The sequence below is a fragment of the Triturus cristatus genome, chromosome 8 (assembly GCF_964204655.1).
Source record: "Triturus cristatus chromosome 8, aTriCri1.1, whole genome shotgun sequence".
In the NCBI taxonomy this organism is placed as follows: Eukaryota; Metazoa; Chordata; class Amphibia; order Caudata; family Salamandridae; genus Triturus; species Triturus cristatus.
Genome location: NC_140591.1, coordinates 838,180,033 through 838,205,225, shown reverse-complemented (window position 1 = coordinate 838,205,225; position 25,193 = coordinate 838,180,033). Strand labels below are relative to the sequence as shown.

At 43.2% G+C, this 25,193-nt stretch overlaps 1 protein-coding gene across 4 annotated transcripts in view; it reads left to right on the top strand.

Moving 5' to 3' along the window:
* Nucleotides 1-25,193, top strand: part of PIR (pirin) — a 515,558-nt gene that overhangs the window by 469,777 nt on the left and 20,588 nt on the right. For all 4 annotated transcript variants that reach the window (XM_085622324.1, XM_085622325.1, XM_085622326.1 and 1 more), the window contains one exon: nt 17,719-17,785. In XM_085622324.1, the coding sequence (XP_085478450.1) occupies nt 17,719-17,785 (67 nt within the window). The remainder of the gene's footprint in view (nt 1-17,718; nt 17,786-25,193) is intronic.

The following is a 25,193-nucleotide window of genomic DNA, read 5'->3' as shown; positions in this document are numbered from 1 at the left end:
CTCCTCAGGCCAGCCTTTGTTTTTTATTTTTTTAATGCTTTGAGGAGGGGGGCTATGTGGCCCCCCTCCCGGGCCTCATCTAGCCCCGGGGACCCCATCCCCTGGGGCTGGCCCTCTCCGTTGGGGACCGTGCAGGGGTCCCCAATCCCACCAGGTCCCCGCCTCCTGCGGGAGCCGGCATTGCTTTTCCACATGGGGAGCTGCTGAGATGCAGCTCCCCATGTGGAAAAGCAATCGGCTTTGGTCTATGGAAGAGAGAGCAGGTTTCCCTATAATGCGGTGTTAAATGTTATCACGGACAGTGTCACTTTCTTAGACGAAATGTAATATTGTGTGGGAGGGCGTGTTCTGTTCCTGTGCCCGGAACAAAATTAATGTTTAATTGGCTGAGGTATTCCAACAACGAGCTCAGTGTTCATTGGCTGCGAACCATTGAAAGTAGAAGTGTTGCCAGTCATTTCCTCCCCGTCCGCAGAGTAGCAGAAACATATGATTGGCTGACGTGTTCCAAGCAGGAGCTTCCCACGGTTCATGTTCATTTGCTGTGAACCATTGAAAGTAGAAGTGTTGCCAGTCATTTCCTCCCCTTCCGCGGAGTAGCAGAAACATATGATTGGCTGAAGTGTTCCACGCAGGAGCTTCCCAAGGTTCATGTTCATTTGCTGTGAACCATTGAAAGTAGAAGTGTTGCCAGCCATTTCCTCCCCGTCCGCGGAGTAGCAGGGACATCTAATTGGCTGACGTGTTCCAAGCAGGACCTTCCCAAGCTTAATGTTGATTGGCTGCGAACCATTAAAAGTAGAAGTGTTGCCAGCCATTCCCTCCCCCTCCGCGGAGCACAGGGACATTTGATTGGGTAACGTGTTCCAAGCAGGACCTTCCCAAGCTTAATGTTTATTGGCTGTAAACCATCGAAAGTAGAAGTGTTGGCAGCAATTCCCTCCCACTCTGCGGAACATCATGGACATTTTATTGGCTAAAGTGTTCCGAGTACAAGTTTGCTCATTATTGGCCTAGGAACAGTTTTGTGACGCACTTCAATGGAGTACGGGAAAACAAAGTAGTAGCGGGGAGGGTAGGAACACTATTAACTCTGTACAGTGGTCACAAGGTGGTGGGCAGGGAGTGTGAAGGTAAAATTTGTTTTTTATATATTTTAAGGGCCATTTATATAATTGGCGTGGGGTGTAGAAATCACGGTGGGAAAATAACAGAGTATGTTGCGGTCTTCTTTTTATTTAGTTTGCAGGTGGGATACTTCCCAGGAGCACTATTTACTTATAATGTGGTGTTTACATTTCTGACGTCGAGCTGTGGTTGCGCAGCAAAAATTTCAGTCTAGGTTTGAAACAGTTTTTATTAAGCAATTATAAATCTACTTTCTTCGGAAACTGAAGCTGTATATATCAAAGGGGTGACAAATAAAAACGCAATTCATAAAATATCCCTTAAGCGTGGCCACACCCTCCCTTTTTTTCCTGCTATAGTTTGTAAACGTGTTGCCCCATATTCTTGATAATATAAGAGGTTACTTTTAGATAAAGTAGAAAAGAAGTGCTACAAGAAACACTCCCGCACTAAATCATCTGAGGTCAGAAGAACAATAAGAAGTAAAAACAGTTAAACACGAAAGACTTTATATTACATACAAATGTACGCTTTATCATTTAAAAAAATTTCTATTCTGTAGAATTCGGGGAAGTTCTGTCGTACTGCTTAGAGGTCGCTCACTGCTCCGCTAACAAATCACGTACTCCCTTAGCAACATATAGGACAGTAGTATAATAATATACACTACTGGTCTTATATATTCCATGGGGAGAAAGTGAATAGGAACCGCAACAGAGAAAAATAGAAATACCCCCAAAAAAATGTAGGGTTTATCAAATATATTCACTAGGAAAGTATGCAAACTAACTTTTTTTAAACTGTAATTTCGAAAAATATTCTCACTGTGAAAATATCTGATCAAGTAAGTTATACAGGTTAGTAATCTGTATTTCAGATTGGTTACAACTAGCAGCGACAAATCTCCACTTCCTGTTATGTGGAAATATGACACTATTACAATATAGAGAGTATCACTGATGTCACACAAAAAGGAAAAGGACCATAAAGTCATGAATACAAAAGATCAATAACTAAATACTTTTCAGCGATGAATATGTTCAGAGCTTCTTTTCTCTGGGACTTCGAAATCTTTTATCTTCGCGCCTACGGGTCATAAACTCCTCTGAGATCATAATGGGTGGTTATTATAATATACATACTCACACTATATGATCCCAAGGGGGAAACAGACTAACACCAAGAGACTGCTGACATTACATATAAATTATTAGTCTTCGCGTTGATGGATCATAAGCTCCCCTGAGATCATAATGACTGTGAATATTATAATATACATATTCACAGTATATGATCCCAAAGGGGAAACAGACTAACACCAAGAGGCTGCTAATGTTACATATAAATTATTAGTCTTCGCGTTGTGGAAATGTGGATTTTCCTGATCAGTTATGTCCCCTATCTTGGACCCCAACGGTTCTATATGCATGTTACAAGTACATGTATGTTCCCTCCAGTTCCAGTTTCTAAGACGCAAACATATGTGTGTCTACCGTCAACATGTTCTCTGTCAGATCCGCCATCAATGGGCTGGATATTCGATTCCTAAGTATGAAAGGCCACCGACTTTATATGGCTAAGTTACTCCATTTTTACAGTTCAGGCGAGTAGGCCCGATTCTGTCCTCAAAGCCTTTCCCTGCTCTCTGTCTCTGACAGCTTCAGCTTGAGCTCGCATCTGTATCCATGAACTTTGTCCTACTCCCTGTGCAGCTAACGGTGCCTGCCTCGGCCAGTTTTCGCCTGTCTGCCAAGAAGTTGTATTTCACCTTCGAATTATCTATTTTGCTCTTCAGCCGATGCATTCCTGTCCAGTGATTTAGGTAAACATTTCCTTTAGCTCACAAGCAAAGGACTCAGCCTTTCCGTCCTCCTGCAAGTGATTCATAGCCCTGTTGCCATGGAAAGTTTTCTGCCCCTCGCATCTCATATAGACACTTAGACGCTTGTACACGCACACAGTCAGTATAGAATAGATTCTGTCCGAGAGTCTCTTCCTTGTGGATAACATAGTTCTTTAAACATAGGATGTTAGATATGATTTGGGATTAGGATGACTTGACCCCAGACTTCTCGTCTCCACATGTAGAGCTAAATGTCAAGTCCCCTTCACCCCCTAGTTACACGTCAATTACACGTCATGCTGCCGCGCGCGCATCTATGCCAAGTATTATCTTATAGATCCACCTATGTCTGATAATCCTAACCAATCATGTTTCTTTTATTCCTTATTACGCCTAGTTTCGATTATGTCACTGTCACGTCATTTTTCTTATCAAATGTTACGCCTTCTACATTCGTTTCATTGTAATGTACTTATTATAAAAATACATGTCTGTTAATAAATTATTGTACTTCACTTCCTGAACCCTCGTGGTGACGGAACCTGAAGGCCGCCACTCGAGTCGGCCATTTTGAATGGAATAAAGCCCATTAGAAAACCTCTTATACCACGGATTCTGCCTCTCGTTATTTTGAGCTATTTTACTTTAATTTAAGATTCCGCATGAAATTCAGTCCGGTAATATTTATTTTATTTACCACATAATGGCGCCCGAACAGGGACACTTTCTCATCTCACGCGCCGGCGGTGCGTTGCAGGCCCGGTCTCCTGCCACAGCTGGACGGACCATAAACGCGTACCAGCAGGATTTCCTGTAAGCTCCCTCCGGTCAAGCGGGGGCGACTGAGGCTGCGATCAACCCAGACGAGGCGGTGAGAAGTGCGAAGTATCCCGACCAGAGCCTAGCTGAGAGAGCAAGATCCGAGGTATACAGAGGCCCACCAGGTTTTCCGAAATTCCGACGTCCAGAGGGTCCGATGTCCGCAGTTATCGAGTCCTGTCCATTCTCTGAGGCCTTCCGTTTCAAGGAGCTACTCGGTGAGTACCATCGCCGGGGAGGCGTGTTGACGCGCACATAGGTTGTGCCGGTCAAGACGGATTTGGGTACACAAATCCGGTCTGCACTGTTTAGCAGTGTATATGTACTGTTTAGCAGTATATCAAGTATTCCGAAGTATTCAGTTATTGTCAAGAATTCAGCGTGGTGATTAGTTAGGCAGACTGTCATCATTGTCGATCATTGTTATAATGTTTAATGTTTAATGTTTAAAGTATTCAGAAAATGTCTTGCATATTGTGGTATGAATGACTGTTCATAGTTCACTGTTCATTATTGTGTTTCTCGTATTAAGTAAGTTCAAGAGTAAGTATCAGGTCAGTTGTCAATATGCCGCTCTTCTCGAAGTTAAGACAGATTACTACCAGAAAAGGGGTGCTTGAAGAAGCAGTTCCTATTCCTCCTAGAGACACTCCAGGACATTTCATGTACCATAAACATGGCTTAGATGCCATATTGTTTCTTGATCTATGGGTAGATTATACCAAAGGATTACCGGAAAGTCAAAGGTGGCCCATAGCGGGAACCTGGGATGCAGAGTGCATCATGAAAGTGGAGGAAGAGTTATGGAAAAGAAAGGTCAGACAGTCACAGAAAGACGCCGTTGAGTTATGGCGTAAAGAATCTCACAGACGAACAGAAAAAGCACGTAGACAAGAAGAGAGGAGTAAAGAAAGTTCAAATAAAGTTCAAGAAAATCTATTAATTGAGGAAGGTATCCGAGTGAAATCAGAACAAGTAAATAGACAAAGAAATGCTCTTATGAATGGTATGTATCCCCTTCTAGCCGAAGGACTACCTAAGGCTGTTACGGAGGTGCCAAAAGACTTGCCACCCCCGTTATTTCCAATTAAGGTACATCCAAAGGGGCATCCCAGAACCGCAGAAGATGTTTTCCTTTCCTCATATCTAGACGATGCAGCCCCCGAGTATGCTAACGCCACACCACATAGACCGTCTGGCGGAGGGGTTCAACGTCAGGATCAGGTATCTGTCCCCGTGCAACAGCAAGTCCCGATACAAGCATCGGCAAGCACATCTGTTTCCGCATCTGTTTCCGCAGTCGACTCTACAGGGGTATCGACACCCATAGTTGCTGTATCACGTTCGACGAACCCTTTCACACCCGACGCCCCAGATGGGGCCACGGGAGGTGCTAGCAGTATTTTTACACCACCTAGAATAAATAAACTTGTTTTTCAAGAGTCAGCACATTCACGTACACCTAAGTTCGTAAATGAACGTACGCTTAAGGAACTTCTTGTAAATTGTAGATATGACCCGGTGGTTGGTAAAGAGGACGAAATGGTCCTGGCATCATTACGTATCAGACGAGCCGCAGAGTATTTAGCAAGGTTACCAGGGATGGCTACGCATCTAGATAACATATATCATTTTGTTCAAACAGGACGAGATCCAGGATGTATTAACAGAGCTATGGAATTCCAGAAAGTAGAGATACAAGGGGAACTGTTACGTTTCCTCATAAACTGTGTGATCAGAAATCAAGATCGTCCGGGGGTAGACCGGAATGCAATGCTTATTCTTACAAGATGGAGTCAGAATATATCAGAAGGGAGACACGATAAGCAAAATTGTATAATAGCCATGTGCCGAAAAATACGTAAAGAAATAGAGCGTATTCATGAAGAGAGATTGGGAACAGACGAGTTTGAGCAAGATGAAGTGTCCGAATCAGGGAACCCTGCAAGACAGTCAGAGACCATAGCCTATGTAGGCAGAGGAAGATCTTGTGAAAATACTAGATGTTTTTCTGATCCAATACACTCTGTATGTCCAAGTAATAGCAGAACGTATCCGACGCCTGTAATGAATCTGAAGTCTCCTGAACATTCGTTTCAAGCCGCAGATAAAATACTACGAGAACGAAGGGGTTATCACCTCCTCGATTCCATGGATGAGCAAGAATTAGCCAGATCAGCCGTTCACTGGATTGTTAGTCCTGAAAAATACGGTGATGAGACCGTAGCACACACGTTTCTCAACCTCAGTACAGATGAACAACGTTTAGCTGGAATCTATATGATTCAGCAACTCCTCATATTATATAAGAGCCAACATGCTGACCCTGGTCCTTTACCTGATATATTAACGGAACTACTTACGTACAGATGGAGAGGTTCTAGTAACAAGCTAATTAAAGAGATATTAGTGTCACGTAAGCAGTACGTCCTTTTTGTAAGTCCAGATTCTCTCTCCTTGCCCCCCAGAGAAAGAGCACCGTACTACATGGATAGACAAAATCCCCTACGGGAAGTGCACCCAATAAAAGGCGAAGATAATGAGTTTCACCGTGTATTTGTTTACACACCTATATCAAAAATGGAATTATTAGAAATGAAAAAAGTAGTACCTAGTCATGACAAAGACCCAGCGGGTTTCCACCGAGAAATTAAAGACATGTTACTGATGGGAGAGTACACCTTTCCTGATATTATGACGATTTTAAAAGTGCTTTTGCCTGCTGGCATATATGAAAAACTGAAAGAAAAAGAGTGGGAAGTGGGAGACCAAAAGATAGACTGGACAGCATTAGCAGAGGAAGAAAGGGGCCGAGCCGCAGGTTCAGGGCTCGGGGATAAAGTTAAACTATTACCAGGTTTACTAGTACAGGTACTGCCACGTTTATTAACTACAAAAAAGGAAGATTGGGGTGCAATCACAGCCTGTAAACAAAAGCAAGATGAAGACACAAGCGATTATTATGCTCGATTTGAAAAATGTTTTGGTATAAATAGTGGTATAAAAGCAAGTAGTGACTCATATCCACATTTATTTGTGACAAAATTAGTGGAAAATGCATTGCCTCCAGTGAAGAATAGAATATTGAAATTCGAGAGTACCTGGCAAAGTAACACTCCGTCGCAAATGCTACAAATGTTACAGTATCATCACAATAGAATTAGGGATGAACAAGAACACGAGCATAGACGCATGAAGGATACAAAAATGAAAATGCTAGTTTCTCAGACAGTACCAGCAGATGGTCACAAAAAGGGTGTGACACATTCTGGTGATTCTGCAGTTCCTGTAAAGGGAACCTGCAATTACTGTAAACAACTAGGCCATTATGTACATGATTGTCAAGTCCTGAAACGAAATATAGCTACAGGTATTGCAAAAGAGAGACCACGATTAGTTAGACAAGATCAGAATGAAAAAGGAGCTATGCAGCATGGACAGTCCGTGCCAGTTCAGCAACAGTCTATGCCAGCCTCACAGCAACCCATACAGTTTGTGCCAGCTGCACCACCGTTGCCTACTACTGCCACACAAACCACAACACAACAAATGTATCAGACTGCACAGTATGAATACCCTGAGTATCAGCGTTACGCATGAACCAGCCTAGAGAGGGAAGTTGACTTACCGCTTATCGAGATTCCGGTAGATCAAGAAGGACCTTATGTACATAGTGAATTATTAGGTCAAGATAGAAAATTCTTACTCGATACAGGGGCAAGTCGAACAACCATAAAACGTAGTGAAGTTCCAGGGGCACCCCTCTCAGGCTCTCAAAATGTTTCCCTTGGTTTTTCAGGAAAACCTATTGTTAATGAAGTATCACAGCCTCTACCACTTACGATAGGACCTTTGACACGAATTACAGATTTATTGCTTACTAAATCATGCCCAGAAAATTTGTTAGGAATTAAAACTCTGAAAGCACTAGGAGCCATAATATGTTGTTCTCCGGAAGGAGTAAGGTTGTTTTTGCGTGATTTTAAAGGTCACTATGTGTCTAGAGACATGGATCCCCGACTACAGATTTTACCAGTACATCTATGGGCACAAGGCCCTACGGATGTTGGCTGCATGAACATTACACCCTATCGAGTTACATTGAAAGCAGGAGTGGTACTACCACGAATGCGACAATACAAGTTACCGCATGATGCTGTAGTGGCTTTGTTGAAAATCATTGATGAACTAATTGCCCAGGGAGTAGTTGTAGAAACAGACTCCAATGTATGTAATTCACCGATAATTCCGATTCTTAAACGAACTGATCCTACTGCTCCACCAGTGTACCGATTGGTTATTGACTTGCGTGAACTAAACAAGTGTATTGTACCACAATTCCCTGTGGTCCCTGATATATCATCATTGTTGACAGCAATTGATTCCGAAGCAACATTTTTTACTGTAATTGATCTCAAGAATGCTTTTTTCAGCGTCCCAATAGATCCGGAAAGCCAATACTTGTTCGGATTCAGTTTAAATGGACGCAGCTTTAAATTCTCACGCGCTCCCCAAGGATTTACAGAAAGCCCCAGCATCTACAGCCAAGCACTGAAACGAGAACTTGACAGTATACACATGCCAGTCAATACTGCACTGCTTCAATATGTCGATGATCTGCTGATCACCGCGAGAAGCGAGCCAGAATGTGAAAAAGCTTCTCTGACAGTTTTACATTTCCTAGCCGACAAGGGGCACAAGGTGTCCCCTTCTAAGCTGCAATTCTGTGTTCAGCGAGTTATTTATCTTGGTCACTCGCTGTCCAAGGAGGGAAGGCAGCTTACACCAGACCGTATCCAGTTAATTGCTAACATGTCAATACCCCAGACACAGAAGGAGGTGCGGGCTTTCATAGGCCTCACTTCATATTGTAGGCAGTGGATCCCTCAGTACGCATTTCTAGCAAAACCACTCATTCAGTTAACCACACAGGAGGCAGCCACATCGACTGTTCTCCCTTGGACTCAGGAACATACACAAGCTTTTGAAAGCCTAAAGGAAGCTTTATGTCAAGCACCTGTTTTAGCAACACCATGTTATAGCAAACATTTTACACTCTTTGTTACAGAACGCGAAGGTACTGCCTTATCAGTACTCACTCAGGATCAAGCAGGATCACGCAAGCCATGTGCTTATTTTTCCAGTACATTAGATCCCGTAGCTCAGGCTTTGCCTGCATGCCTGAAATCAGTGGCAGCGACAGCTTTAGCAATCAGACAAAGCGATGCCATAGTATTAGGACACCCATTGACAGTTCAAGTACCACATGCAGTAGAGGTTCTTGTGAACCGAACACAAACGCAACACTTGACCATAGCAAGACTTACCGGTTATGAACTGACATTGTTTCAACCACACATAGAGATCCGACGGTGTAATACATTGAATCCTGCTACACTATTACCTGTAATTGGAACAGACCCACTAGCCCATGATTGTGTTGAAATCATTGAAATAAAGACGAAACCTAGACAAGACTTGACAGACGTTCCATTGTTAGATCCAGACCTGACGTTGTATGTAGACGGATCATGCATGAGAGCAAGTACAGGAGATTTAGTGGCCGCGTATGCAGTCACAACAGACACTGAAGTTATTGAGACAAATTGTATAGATACTTTGTCAGCCCAAGCAGCAGAACTTATTGCTCTAACACAAGCCTGTATTCAAGCCACAAATAAGAAAGTTAATGTATACACTGACTCACGTTATGCATTCGGAGTTGTACACGACTTCGGCGTACTATGGCGAGAGAGAGGTTATTTAACGTCCCATGGTGCCCACATTCAGCACGGACCCCTCATTCATGCCTTGTTAGACGCAATACATCTACCCACTGCTATATCAATTATGAAATGTAAAGCACACACGAAGGTTACTGATACCATTTCTCAAGGCAATGACTTAGCTGACAAAACAGCTAAACAGACTGCTCAGAATCGCACATTAGACATGACAAAGCCAATAGTTCAGACCCCAACACAGTGTATGGCAATTAAGGATCCCACACTTGACGTAATTGACATACAGACACATGCCACAGCAGAAGAAATAAAGAAGTGGACGGAATTAGGAGGGATCCAGACAGATCAAGGATGGATGACGAAGGAGAAATCTGTATGGTTTCTCCCTGATTCCATGGTTCAAGCCATTATAGCTACAGTTCACAGTCCAGCACATTTAGGAGAGAAGGCTATGCTAGACAGCATTCAGCACATTTGGTTCAACAAACATTTACGAGCAGCAGCTAAACAAAAAGTTCGTACCTGTATGATATGTTGTCAGTTTAATCCAGGAAAGAGTGTTCCCGTAGAGCAGGGTGGATTTCAGCCTCCTGACCATCCTTTTGAAGTCCTCCAGATGGATTATATTCAGATGGAACGTTGTCGAGGATTCAAATATGTCCTCGTAGTTGTCTGCGCTCTCTCCCGTTGGACAGAGGCGTATCCCGTATCAGATTACACTGCCCCGACTACTGCCAAGCAGCTAGTTCGAGAATTCTTCCCACGGTACGGTTTACCACGTGTTGTATATTCAGACAACGGCCAGCCTTTCTCATCCGAATTAATGAAACATGTCTCACTTTTGTTGGGATATCAGTGGAAATTCCACTGTGTCCGACACCCCGAAGCAGCAGGTCTCGTAGAAAGACATAACCAGACACTGAAAATCAGACTGTCCAAAATATGTAGAGAGAAAGGTGTCGACTGGATAGTAGCATTACCAGTTGCACTCTTTTACATGAGAATGGTAGCACACTCTAGAACAGGGCTATCCCCGTATGAGGTGATCTTTGGTAGACCGCCGAATATGTGGGGGACGCCTATACCACGTAAAATAACTGATGTTGACTGTAATATGCTGACAGATTACCTGGCTTCCTTGATGTCTGCACTACAATCTTCTCGTTCACAGGTAGCTGCAGCCTTTCCCGACAACACTGAGGCGAAACCCCATGACGTTGTTCCGGGTAATCTTGTCTTTGTGAGAAATTTCGACAGGAAGAGTCAATTGGAGCCCAGGTGGAAAGCACCCAAGTTGGTCCTGTTGACCACAAGAACAGCCGTGAAGATCGAGGGACGAAAAGGGTGGATTCATTCCAGTCACGTAAAAAAATTTCATGGACTACCTTCAGATATAGACACTGTGCCCTGCACTCCCTCACAGACTGATTCAAAACTTCCTTTTGTTGAACTGAATGACTCTCAGTGCTATAAACAGAAACTCAGGTCCAGATCTAAACTGTCGGACGATTTGATTGTTTAAGTCCTCTCCAAGGTGAAGCGGTTGAATCTGTCCCGACATGTACCCTTTAGGTCTGAATCATGTAGAGTCCAGAATCATAATGAAACGACATGCTTATTGTAAATTACTGCGTAACCACTGTATTGTGACATTATTAATTTTGTTTTTATTGAGTATTTTAGTAATTATTACGAGTATGATTTTGCACATATATCATCCTGTTTCTAAACGTGTTTTCAATATAACTGATGAACATTCTTTTAGTGACCTACCGCCACATGAATTATCTTATAGACTTGCGCTGCGCAATAACACATTCATTAGTATGTTACATCATTCCCATCAGACTAGTAATGCGACCAATTGTTGGGTGTGTGGCCGACTTCCTCCCTATCAGAATAACAAAGGAGTTCTGCCTTTCTTTCCACATCCATTTACATGCAATGGCTCCTGTGGAGCATGGTTTAGTTTATTAAATTCCATAGACCCAGACACAGCAGTTTATCAACAACATTGGATATGGGGAAATCTGAATCTAGTTTTATTCAAAGTCTGTCACCCTAATAAGGAGGGTCACCCCAGTAGAACAGGAACTGATTTAGAAAATGAAGTGTATAAATTAGGTAATTTTACGCCTAATCTTATGATTTTGAATGTCAAATCCGAAGTTGAACTAATTCTGCCCACTATGTCAGTATTTCCAGTTAAGGGTGAATTATGTGTGAGAAAAGTTGGTTCCATACATATGGGCCATAGCCAATGCGTTACTACAGTAGAATATAGTGATCAAGGCAAATCTTCATTTAGAGCTTCTCGCCATTCTTACTTTATATGTGGTCAGACGGCATATATGCGTCTGCCTCTAGATTGGGATGGTACCTGTTATATAGCATTCCTTTTGCCACCTGTTTTCCTAGCTCCCCCTGATTATTATCGAAATGTTCATTTAGTACACAATAGAGAGCAAAGAGATCTCCCAGTTGTCGATTATACTGAGACAGCATGGGACAAGTATGTAGATTTCAATAAAGGTATCTTTCCCTATATAGGTACTATATCAAATAGTAAGCTGATACGCAGACTCACCAAGACTCTTGAAGCTGTAGTAAACGAGACTATAGCCGCCCTAGGCAATCTGACAGAGGAACAATCTGTGATGAGAATTGTTGTTCTCCAGAATCGTCTTGTCCTTGACGTCATCCTGGCCGATAGGGGCGGAGCTTGCAGGGTCATCGGATCCAGCTGCTGCATATTCATACCAGAAAATTCGCCATCTGTATATAAAGCTATAACACGCCTTCATAAGATTGTAAGCCAGATACACGAGAATTCAGGCACTTGGACGTGGTCCGGGTGGTTTTGGAGTGTGATATCAGCCTGGGGATGGAGAGTTCTATCCTTCCTAGGTATTGGCCTTCTTATGCTCTTCAGTTGTTGTTTATGCCTGCAATGTGGACCAGCGATTTGTGGTCTGTGTGCCACATCGTGTATTCCACATCAAGGTTTTCGCTCAAGATCTCGGAAGAAGAAAGAAGAAGAAATGATGCTCTATGAGCAAATCGATGGAATAATGAAGATTGATGTCTCGTGAAGGGCAAGAAGGGGACAAGGAGGGAATGTGGAAATGTGGATTTTCCTGATCAGTTATGTCCCCTATCTTGGACCCCAACGGTTCTATATGCATGTTACAAGTACATGTATGTTCCCTCCAGTTCCAGTTTCTAAGACGCAAACATATGTGTGTCTACCGTCAACATGTTCTCTGTCAGATCCGCCATCAATGGGCTGGATATTCGATTCCTAAGTATGAAAGGCCACCGACTTTATATGGCTAAGTTACTCCATTTTTACAGTTCAGGCGAGTAGGCCCGATTCTGTCCTCAAAGCCTTTCCCTGCTCTCTGTCTCTGACAGCTTCAGCTTGAGCTCGCATCTGTATCCATGAACTTTGTCCTACTCCCTGTGCAGCTAACGGTGCCTGCCTCGGCCAGTTTTCGCCTGTCTGCCAAGAAGTTGTATTTCACCTTCGAATTATCTATTTTGCTCTTCAGCCGATGCATTCCTGTCCAGTGATTTAGGTAAACATTTCCTTTAGCTCACAAGCAAAGGACTCAGCCTTTCCGTCCTCCTGCAAGTGATTCATAGCCCTGTTGCCATGGAAAGTTTTCTGCCCCTCGCATCTCATATAGACACTTAGACGCTTGTACACGCACACAGTCAGTATAGAATAGATTCTGTCCGAGAGTCTCTTCCTTGTGGATAACATAGTTCTTTAAACATAGGATGTTAGATATGATTTGGGATTAGGATGACTTGACCCCAGACTTCTCGTCTCCACATGTAGAGCTAAATGTCAAGTCCCCTTCACCCCCTAGTTACACGTCAATTACACGTCATGCTGCCGCGCGCGCATCTATGCCAAGTATTATCTTATAGATCCACCTATGTCTGATAATCCTAACCAATCATGTTTCTTTTATTCCTTATTACGCCTAGTTTCGATTATGTCACTGTCACGTCATTTTTCTTATCAAATGTTACGCCTTCTACATTCGTTTCATTGTAATGTACTTATTATAAAAATACATGTCTGTTAATAAATTATTGTACTTCACTTCCTGAACCCTCGTGGTGACGGAACCTGAAGGCCGCCACTCGAGTCGGCCATTTTGAATGGAATAAAGCCCATTAGAAAACCTCTTATACCACGGATTCTGCCTCTCGTTATTTTGAGCTATTTTACTTTAATTTAAGATTCCGCATGAAATTCAGTCCGGTAATATTTATTTTATTTACCACAGCGTGGACGGGTCATAAACTCCTCTGACATCAAGTTCAGTGTCAATATTATAATATACATAGTCACACTATATGAGCTCAAAAGAACTAGAAAAGGAACAATGTTTGCTGTATTCTGTCTGTTTCTGAAAACAAGCTGCTGACGTTACATATAGATGGCAAAAACAATCAATAACACTATTTTCTAAATACAAGTGTTTAAAATATTGACAAATAGCGATGTATTATAAATATCTAACCCTGGCCGTAGTGGGCATAGTGGGGCTGCGTGCAGCATCACGGAGTGGGGGGAAATCTACGCACACTCCGCGTAGCCCCACTACGCGCCGCCCGCCTCCCTCCCGCCCTCTTTTAAATGCCTTTACAACCTTTAAAAGCGTTTTAAATGTGATTAAAATAACTTACCTGAGCTGCGGCGTTCCGGGGTCCCTCTTCCTGCTTTATTGCCGACTTCTTCCTCACAAATGTGCATGCACGGGCACCCGTGCATGCGCATTTGTGAGGAAGAAGTCGGCGATAAAGCAGGAGAGGGAGCCCCGGGACGCCGCAGCTCAGGTAAGTGATTTTAATTACTTAAAAAATGCTTTTAATGATTGTAAGGGCATTTAAAAGAGGGCAGGAGGGAGGCAGGTGGTGGGCAACTCCGCTCCGCCGTGGCGTGTGCGTAGCCTGCCTACTACGCCTACTTCGCGAACCGCGAAGTAGGCAACACTATGCGCCCTCCTCGGGCGGAGCCGAGCACTACGCCCACGATTATAAATATCTACTATGCCATAATCAAACAACTCACAACTCTGGATTATGTTTTGTGGCTGCAAAATAAATATCTGACTCTAGAAAAGAGCACCTGCATCACTGAATGGACACACGTAAATAACTCGCAAAAAGGAAACTTTAATCAACGCGTGTGGTTTATATACTTTTTGGTTATTGAGTAGTCTATGGAAGGAAGATGCGGCTCCGCCCACTTAGATGTCACGTTTTACAGTTGACACGTGCTCATGTTTTAACTGTTTAACTTGGCACGTGTTGGGAAAAGTTACAAAATGTGAAGCGGTAAAGGTTTCGATTTCGATCCTAACACGTATAAGGTCCTTAATATGTACATACGTTGGAGAGCTTAAAAACTGTTAGTCAGCAAACCGTGTCATTTCCATTCTCATGACTACATACATCTATTATTTGCCATAATTCTAAATAGAAGACATAAAAAAATATATCTTTCAAAATAGAATTTAAAAAAAAGTGCTAATATTTCTCATCACTATGGTTTCAAATAAAAAAAATGCGAGCATTGGTAAAGCGTACAGCTACCCCTGGAAAGGTGTGCCGGCACTCGGAGGCGTCGGAAAGATTAAGCAAGGTGACATAGTGGTGGGCTAACGTGCCGGTGGAGACGGGAATCGAACTGTGAACGCTGTTTTTAGAAGTCAGGTATCATAGCTGCTGCGTCACACTTTTTCCACACTTATATGTTAATTACTGCTAATTAAGTTTCAAACATTTTTAAATTATAACTTATAACAGACTACTGTTACAGTTAGTTTTTCACTACAAAAAGTATGCACATCTTTTTAAAATTTACTTAAATGTCATAAGTGATGTCATTTGAGATGTCATCAGTGATGTCACTGACCATGCCATGAATGATGTAATATGTGACATCATGAGCTGTGCATTGCGGGGGTGCGAGTTATAGTTAGCTGAACTAACTATAACGGTGGAATTTCCATGGTTTTGTACGTGTGACATGTCCAGCTAACTATAACACCCCTGAAACTTGTGTTTTTTTCAGTGAATTTCTAAGGTTTTTTAAATGCTAATTTCTAACTATAACGTCTGTAAAACCTATGTTTTTTTCAGAGAATATATATGTATGTGGCCCGAGTGGGGGCTGAAACGCGTCATGACGGACAGGCTTGACAAAGATCTAATAAATTAAAACTTGATTGGCACTGATTTCTGGGTCCGTTCTGCGTCTTTTTCCACCCGTGGGAGGCAGAAACAGAAGGCAAACTTACTTTCATATATAAATATATATATATATATATATATTTGTTTTTTTTCTAAGACAGCGTCATATATATATTATATATATCCAATTTATTTTTACGCCCTCCCAGCCTTCTGTCCGCTTTTTACAAAAAAACGTTTTATTATTGGGCTGGTGGGTGGTCGTGTGCCGAGCCCGGTCCCTTCTGAACCTTCAAACTCCTAAGCGTGGGATGCCAGATCCGTGCTTTTGGGCTGCTCATTAATATATGTTTCACTCGACAAGCACATATATTTGATGGAACTGAGAGGCATTCCAAAATCCCTCCACGGTCCATCCTAGGATTAATCTCCTGTTTGTTTGTTTTTTGTTGGTGGGAGGGACAGGAGAGGGAGAAAGGGCAGGATCCAGCCCAGATCCTCCAGCACTCATTTCCACCCACAGAAGAAATTAACCTGGCTTGGAGGAAGCGAGAAATATTGTACCTAGTCCCCTCATTTCCAATCCTTACTCTCCCTGATTCTGTTTCAAACAGCTCCTCCGTTTCACAGTGCTTCTTTGTCCAAGACAAGCATTGTGAACGAACGAGCAGTTTCCGTGACCCAATAAAGAGCCAGACACTGCCCCCATATTTTTTTAGCCAAAAAAACTATCCAAAGGGTATCTGATTCCTTTCTGGGACACAGACAAACATGTCGGTGCCGGACCAAGAAGGCAGATGCTATTTGGATTTTTACTTAGCCTGAAAAATTATTCAAACTAATTCTGGTTCCTTGCTCTCAACTGTCTCCGAGGTATGTAGTCTTTCACATCCAGTAGTACAAGGCCAAGCCTGGCAAGTGCTCACCACACACAGACACACACACATACACTGGAGATTCATGGCATTTGCTCGTGCCAACTAACATGTTCTAGGCATCACCAGGTCTCAAAATTTTAGGCTGCCATTCTCTGTCGTGCCTCTCCTCTCACCCGTTCCTCACCCAACACTCGCCACTTGAATGAAACAGGGCAGTCTCTCATAACCACTTACGCCATTGTGGACCAGCCACACCTGGCATTTGCTTATGCTGAGACTTAACTGTTCAACTATTCTACTTGTTCTTTAACTCAGGAAATTATTTGTTGTTTCACCATATGAAAGTAAAGTAAGTTATTGTTCTTCTATTACCCTTCGTCAACAGCCTACTGTGATGTTCTTAGACTTGAAGGGTGGTTGGGCTGTACCCATTTTCTAGGTAACAGGTCCACATTTTGTATGCAACTCCTACTTTATTAACAGCAGATCCAGGGTTTTCCTTAAAGGAAAGTCAGTATCATGAAATTGTTCTTCACCTGCCCACAGTTGTAGAAGGGAGCCAGGTACCAGTTTTTAAAGGAACTGTTCTGTCTACAGATCATGCATTAATTAGAAAACTGTGCAGACAAGTGCATGTAGGGCTGACATTATGCCTTGGAAACAGAATGCCCCAATGTATGGAGCTTCTGTTCGAACATGTGGAATTACTGACGCACTCACTTTAGTGGGTGTGTTTTCTTAAAAGACGAGTGTAAGGCTTGTGTACACCTGGGGAGAACAGGATCATTAAAGACCCTTCATCTCTCAATAAAAGAACAGATGCCTTACATAGTGTTTCCCATTATCATAAGCAGCTCAATATGCCGTATTTAATTTATTTTACAAATGAGGCTTTCTGGCTGTACCTGTTATTTTAGGATTTAGCATCAGCAGAAGCTCTTAATGGATTTACTCTTTTAGCTAAGTATTAAAGAAAAGGAAACTGCACCACCCTTTCATACATATGCCTGTATTTTGCATGTCTCTGATAATTGTTTTAGCGCAGAAGTTGCATTTTCTAATTTATTTTTTGTGTTGCCCATCTTAATTTTAGGATCCTGAGAAATGCCACTTTGTCTTGATTGCTGGGGAGCCAATCGGAGAACCCGTTGTGCAGCATGGTAAACATTTTTAATAAACCACAAAATCCGACTTTAATTTAATGTAGTGTCAGTGGAGACAGCTTTGGGAACATGACACTGATGATGGAATTATTATCCAGTCTGATAACAAACATCAGAACACTAATACCTTAGACGCAATTGTTTATATACATTATTTTCAATATTCAGATCTCAAGACAGTCATTTGTGTCCATGGTATGAGTCATCAGAGCACTGCCTCTGCCTAGGATTAATCTCATCCCGAACTAATATATCTCATCCGATCCGAGGCAGAGTTGGTGCATTGATGACTCACTCTCTTGATTTACTAAACCTTGATTAAAGAGTTCTTTATTAGCACACATGGATCCATGTGCACAAAGCCTATTTGCAGTCGTAACTGGCCCAATTCACACAATTGGGCCGTTTACAAACGCGAAGAGGTAGTTTCTTATGGATCAAATTGGAAACAGCCTTTACAACGCATGCCTTTACTATAAAATGACCTTACCAAGCATTGCCTTTACAACTTAATGCCTTTGCCACACATGCCTTTACAACACATGGTAAATGTTTTTAAGGTGTGTGTGTGTGTGTGTGTGTGTGTGTGTGTGTGTGTGTGTGTGTGTGTGTGTGTGTGTGTGTGTGTGTGTGTGTGTGTGTGTGTGTGTGTGTGTGTGTGTGTGTGTGTGTGTGTGTGTGTGTGTAGGTGTGTGTGTGTGTGTGTGTTCACTGAAAAAAACATAGGTTTCACACACGTTATAGTTAGGAATTAGCATTTAAAAAACCTTGCAAATTCACTTAAAAAACCATAGGTTTCACACATGTTCTAGTTAGCTGGACATTTCACTCGTGAAAAACCATTGAAATTCCCCCGTTATAGTTAGTGCAGGCAACTATAACTCACGCGACCGCAATCCTCTGCTGATGACGTCAGATATTACATCACTGTATTTAGACACTTATTTACCCATGTCTTCTTCCATTAATTTTTAGCTATACATATATTACAAATATGTTTTTTTCAGAAAGACACATATGTCATCAGTGATGTAATATCTGACGTCATCAGCAGAGGATTGCGGTCGCGTGAGTTATAGTTGCCTGCACTAACTATAACGGGGGAATTTCAATGGTTTTTCACGAGTGAAATGTCCAGCTAACTATAACATGTGTGAAACCTATGGTTTTTTAAGTGAATTTGCAAGGTTTTTTAAATGCTTATTCCTAACTATAACGTGTGTGAAACCTATGGTTTTTTCAGTGAATTTGTACGGTTTTGTAAATGCTAAGCTATGTATTTATTTTATTTTTTTAAGGTTTTTCACCGTGCGCGTACCGTACGCGCACAGTGCGCTTTGCGCACCGTACGCGCTGTGGGCACGCAGTGCGCTTCGCGCACCGCACGCCCACGTTACGCAGTTCGCAGAATTTTTCAGTTTCTACCGTACGCGCACGCTACGCGCACTCCGCGATTTTTCGAAACAAAATTAAAAGAAATTTTGGCCCTTGGGGATCCTTCTGGGACCCCCTGACAAAGGCTGAGGGGTCAGGAATTGTCCACCCTGCCCCCTTTTCATGTTCTCCACCTTTGTTTTTCACCCCCTCAGACTGCGAGAGACAAAATGGCGGCCGACACTTCCTGGTTTCGACCGATTCGAATGTTTACTAAGATCTAACAACCAATCAGAATCGCGCTCGCGCACGGCAGCGTGCGCGTACGGTAAGTTTTACCGTACGCGCACGGTGCGCGCTTATAGATATATATATGCTTTTAAATGCTATTTTCTCAGGAAATACTGAACAGATTTACACCAGACCTGCAAAAGGCACATCCCTGACCTGAGGACTACCTCTCTGCCAAATTTCAAGTAATTCTGTTCAGCCGTTCGGGCTGTAGCTTGGACTAAAGGTCCTATGGAAAAATGCATGGGGAAAACGCGTTTTGGGACCCCCCCTTTTTCTCAGCCCCCGCTTGACGAATCCCCCCGAGACTTTCAGGGAAGGAGCGGAGCGCCCCACCTATTTTGAAAATTTCGCGAGGATTCGTCAATCGGCGCCAAACTTATTCCAAATAGAATGTTGCGGATTTCCTATGGAAACACGATCCTAACTAGAACTATCTACTGGCGACTGCCAGTAGATAATGTGTGTGTGTATATATATATACATTAACAGAAAAAACCATAGGTTTCAGGCACGTTATAGTTAGGAATTAGCATTTAAAAAACCTCAGAAATTCACTGAAAAAACCATAGGTTTCAGGGGTGTTATAGTTAGCTGGACTTTTCACTTGTACAAAACCATTGAAATTCCCCCGTTATAGTTAGTTCAGCTAACTATAACTCGCGTGCCCGCAATGCACTGCTGATGACGTCACATATTACATCACTCATGACATGGTCAGTGACATCACTCATGACATCACTGATGACATCTCAAATGACATCACTGATGACATCACTGATGACATCATCCAGTGAATGTGTGTTATTCTGAAAATTAAATATGTTTTATATATGTATATCTCAAGGTCGATGGAAGAATAAATGGGTATATAAGTGTCTAAATGGATGATTTGTTTTTGAAAAATTGATTGTGTAACTGACTGATTAAGTGTATCATAGTGAATACATGGCTTAGTGAGTAATGTTTAAATATGTAAATATCTGTATCAGTCTCTCACTGTGTGTATAAGTGGCTGCATGGGTTGGTGAGTAGCTACATGGGTGTCTATATAGGTTATTAGTTGGTTTTTTGAGTATCAGTCTGAGTGTCTGCATGGTTCGGTGGGGGTATTACGTAGTGCATAGGTGCATGAATGAGTGACTCACTGTTTGTATGTGTTGAACACAGTATGTGTGCAGGACTGTATGGGTGGATGAGTGTGTGTATGGGTGTGTTAGTGAGTGAATGACTGTCTCAATAGTGTCTTTATGAGTAACTACATATGTTTTAAACTAGTATATGTGACTATTGGTGTATATATGTGAGTATATGTGAGAGTGAGAGATTGAAAGAGTTCCTGTATGAATAAGTATGTGTTTCTATAAGTGATTGTTTAAAAGACTAAGTATGTGTAAGTTTCCGTAGAAGTAAGTGTGGTGGTGTGTGTATAACTGTATATGCAAGTAAATGTATGTTTGATTCTTTATTAGCATGAGTGACTATGTGTGTGAGTAACTATGGATGAGTGGCATTGTGTAACAGGATGTATAGGTGTATGAGTACATATGATGAGTGAGTACATGTATGAGTGACTGTATTGGACTGTTGGTGAATGAGTGGATGTGTATGTGGATCTTAGAATTACTGAAGAGGTTGTTGTAACTGGTATTGGTATGTCCATTGTTTTGAAAATTTTAGTCTCTATTTTTGAATGTGTGTATCAAAGGTTATATTAGGGTGAGAGGAGGTCTGCCACTCTATCACAAGGATGATGTCATCAGTGATGTCATCAGTGATGTCATTTGAGATGTCATCAGTGATGTCATGAGTGATGTCACTGACCATGTCATGAGTGATGTAATATGTGACGTCATCAGCAGTGCATTGCGGGCGCGCGAGTTATAGTTAGCTGAACTAACTATAACGGGGGAATTTCAATGGTTTTGTACAAGTGAAAAGTCCAGCTAACTATAACACCCCTGAAACCTATGGTTTTTTCAGTGAATTTCTGAGGTTTTTTAAATGCTAATTCCTAACTATAACGTGCCTGAAACCTATGGTTTTTTCTGTTAATTTCAAAGGTTTTTTAAATGCTAATTTCTAACTATGCCTACAGAGATAGGACATGTGAAGAAAGAAGAAAAAATGCACAGAAAGAAACAAAAGAAGTGCAGAAAGAAGCAACAGAAGTCCTCAAATACGAAGATAAGTGCAGGAAGAAGGATAACGTGCAGAAAGAACAAAAAGAAGAGCAGAAAGAAGCCTTGTTGCAAAATCATCCTGTACCCTCAACTTTTTCAGACGGATACTGGTGGTAACTGAGTCTGACTAACCAGTCCTAGAGCCAGTGCTATGTTAAAAGACACTTAGAATACAGTGAAAACACCTACATACACTAGGGAACATTATGCGTTGGGGTCCCCCTGTGATTAGCCTTACCTCCTCTATAAGCCCCTAGTATATAATAGGGCATGGGGATTAAAACTACCTCTTAAAACAGGCCACAGGGCGTTTTTGCACACGTTAACTCAGGCCCCGTCCCCTCCTTTCACCATTGTGTAAACACGCCCTGTGTCCGTTTTTAGTTGGGAGATTAAGTTCATTTGAGTCCTGAGGGTCCCTAGGGTCCAACTAGCCCACTAGGTACCTCCAGTAAGTGCCACAGAGCTGCGTTGCAGAGAGGTGTAAAAAGTGGCACGGCCTGGACCACCTCTCTGCAATGCAGCTCAGTGGCGCTTACTGGAAGCACTTGGTGGGCTAGTTAGCCCCCAGGGGCCCTCAGTATTGAAGGGAAATTATATCCCCAATTTAAAACGTGCCATGGTGCGTGTTTGCACACGTCACCTCAGGCCCCGTCCCCTCCCTTCACCACTGTGTAAACGCGCCCTGTGGCTGTTCTAAGTTGAGAGATTAAGTCCCCTTGAATCCTAAGGGTCCCTAGGGTCACACTAGACCACTAGGTACCTCCAGTAAGCGCCACAGAGCTGCGTTGCAGAGAGGTGTAAAAAGGGGCTTGGCCTCAGAACACCTGTCTGCAGCGCAGCTCCCTGGCGCATACTGGAGATGCCTGTTGGGGGCGCGTTTGCAGAGTGCTGCATGGAGGGGGCATGGCCTCCGGCACGATGCCAGTCTTTTATTTATTTTATTTTTTTAAGAAGGGGGGCTGTGTGGTTCCCCTTCTTATTCTAATTTATTGGCCCTGATGACCCCATCCCCCAGGGCCTGTCTCCTAATTATATTTTTTTGACCCCAATCCCCAGGGCCGGCCACTGTTTTTTATTATTTTTAAAAAATATATATTTATAGACACACCTAGGACATGCTGGACAAACCGTACGTACCTATCACCATGACGATTTGCGTGATATTCATTAAAAGGCGACTATGCATGCAATTAATCCACGTGGAATGTATTTACACCACTAGTGAAGCTCTGACATGTCTGATGCTCTACCGTGCCTAATCCCGGTAGACACCCTTGTCGTTTATTTATACAAACATGGGTAGCTATTGACGGGCACATTTAATACACATGCACACCAAGCCATTCAAAGGGGATTCGACAAAAATTCGACCAAAACTATGCAAGAAACCCCCCTCACAGTTAATAAAACACACATCCACTGCCGGATGTGTAATACTTTTTATTTTACTCTCTGGAAAGGGGACGAACATCACTTGCGAGTCACAGCGCGCTCCTGACAGAGCCCAATGCTGTGTTACACCCACCATTGCCTGCCGAGTGCCACACACCTCTGTATTGTATTCCACTAGCTAGTGCATATGCTATGACACTCTCTAGCCCATGTGCACTGTAACACCACCCCGTGAAAATGTCATGCCACACTTGTCTTCGCACGGGTTATATTGCCCCATCTAACGTGCCTTCCTCGATGCCTATGTTATAACGCACAGTGCTATGCCATACATATTACAATTTGGGATCCATATCTTTGTCACAGTGCATATGCAACGTTACACTCCCCAGCACATATTTTATATTACAACTTTAGAGACTAGTTAGGTTACACAACACTGCCCTGTGCATATTACACTCCAAGGCGCATATCGCATAGCACACGCTAGTGCCTGTGCTATCTCGCGCTCTCCAATGAATCTGTCATTGCGCACAATGTATTGCATATTATATTTCACGCCTGGTTCATCTTATATCACACTTTTTGGTGCATAGTTTATACCATACACTATATCTAGTTTTCATTTTCAATCGTGCTCTCAGGACTATGTTCTATATAACACTGTGTTCACCTACCCTTTTCACGGGCATTACATTTTGCGATAGGGGGTGGAGGGTCAGGGGGTGTTTTTGCCAAGTGAGCCCGGAGTCACAGTCACTAACGTCTTCTTCTTCCTGAATAAAAGTGAGATTATGCTGCATACTTGTTCATATTTTAAGTAGTTTGCACAGACAAAATGTTTTAAAAACAATAAAGTTTCTAATACCCGCCTTCTCTGAACAGTTAGCTTGCTGCCCCATCCCCCTCCTCCCTATCCTCTGTTGTGTGAATCCATGGACTAGCCTCCTCCCTCCTGCCATGCATGGTCTGATGTGCTGCCACTGCCCTCAATTTAGTATGATGTACCAGTCCACTCCTCCTGCCCTCCATTGCCCAATTCTATGCCCCATCATTGACCTCCTGCTTAAACTCTGTGCTTAGCTTGCTGCCCCTATTCTCCTTCCCCCTGCCCTCCGATGTCTTTGTGCATGCCCCTGCTCCATCCTTTTTGCCCACCATGTTCCATGGACCTGCCACTCCTATCTACTCTGAGTGTTCTGTTGAGCTGCCACTCCCCTCCCACCTGCCTAGCATTGTCAGATGACTGTAACCTGTCCCTGCCACCTCCACCCTGCCTGTCCACATGCCATGCCTCTATCCTCTTCCTCCTGTCCTACATGGTCCATTGTACTGCCACACCCTTCTGCCCTCCCTGGTCTGTTGTGCTGCAACTGCTCCTCCTGCCTGCCCCGTGCGGTCTGTTGTGAGGCCCCTTCCCCTGAACTTTCTTGTCTGTGCACAGGTCCTGACCCTCCCTTCTATCCTCCATCGTCCTTTGTGCATGCCCCTGCACCCTCCTTCTTGCCCATCATAGCCATTGTGCTGCCACTAACCCTCCCACTTGCCATGCATGGTATTCTGTGCTGCCATGGCCCCTCCCACCTTCCCTGTGTGGTCAGTTAGCTGCCCCTGACCCCCTCCCACCTTCCCTCCATGGTCTGTGTGTATGCCATCACAGTCTCACTGTTGCTCTTCATGTTGTGTCTTGCTTCTAGTGCCCACCCTGCCTGACCTCCATGGCCATCTTGCTGCTCCTGCCCTGCCCCCTTGCCCCCAGCCCTCTGTTTACATGTGCAGACCCCTACTCCCTCCCTCCTGGCTTGTCTGTTCCATTGTAATGCCCCTGATCCGTCCCTCCTGCCCTTTATGGTCTGTTATGCTGCAGCCTTCTCTCCTGTCTGTCCATTATGGTCAGCTAGCTACCATTGCCTCTTGCCCCTCTGTTCTCTGTTGTCCATGTGCATGGTCCTGTCCCCTCCCTCTTGCTTTCTATGGATTGTTGTGCTGCACTCCCGTCCTGCATGCCCTGTGTGGTGTATTGTGCTGCTGCAAACCCTGATGCCTGCCCTGCAGGGTCAGTTTGGTGCACCTCTCCATGTCTCTCCTGTCCTCTGTTATCCAAGTCCATGTCCCTATCCCATTTCCTTCCATGATCCAATGTACCATACTTGCGAACATTT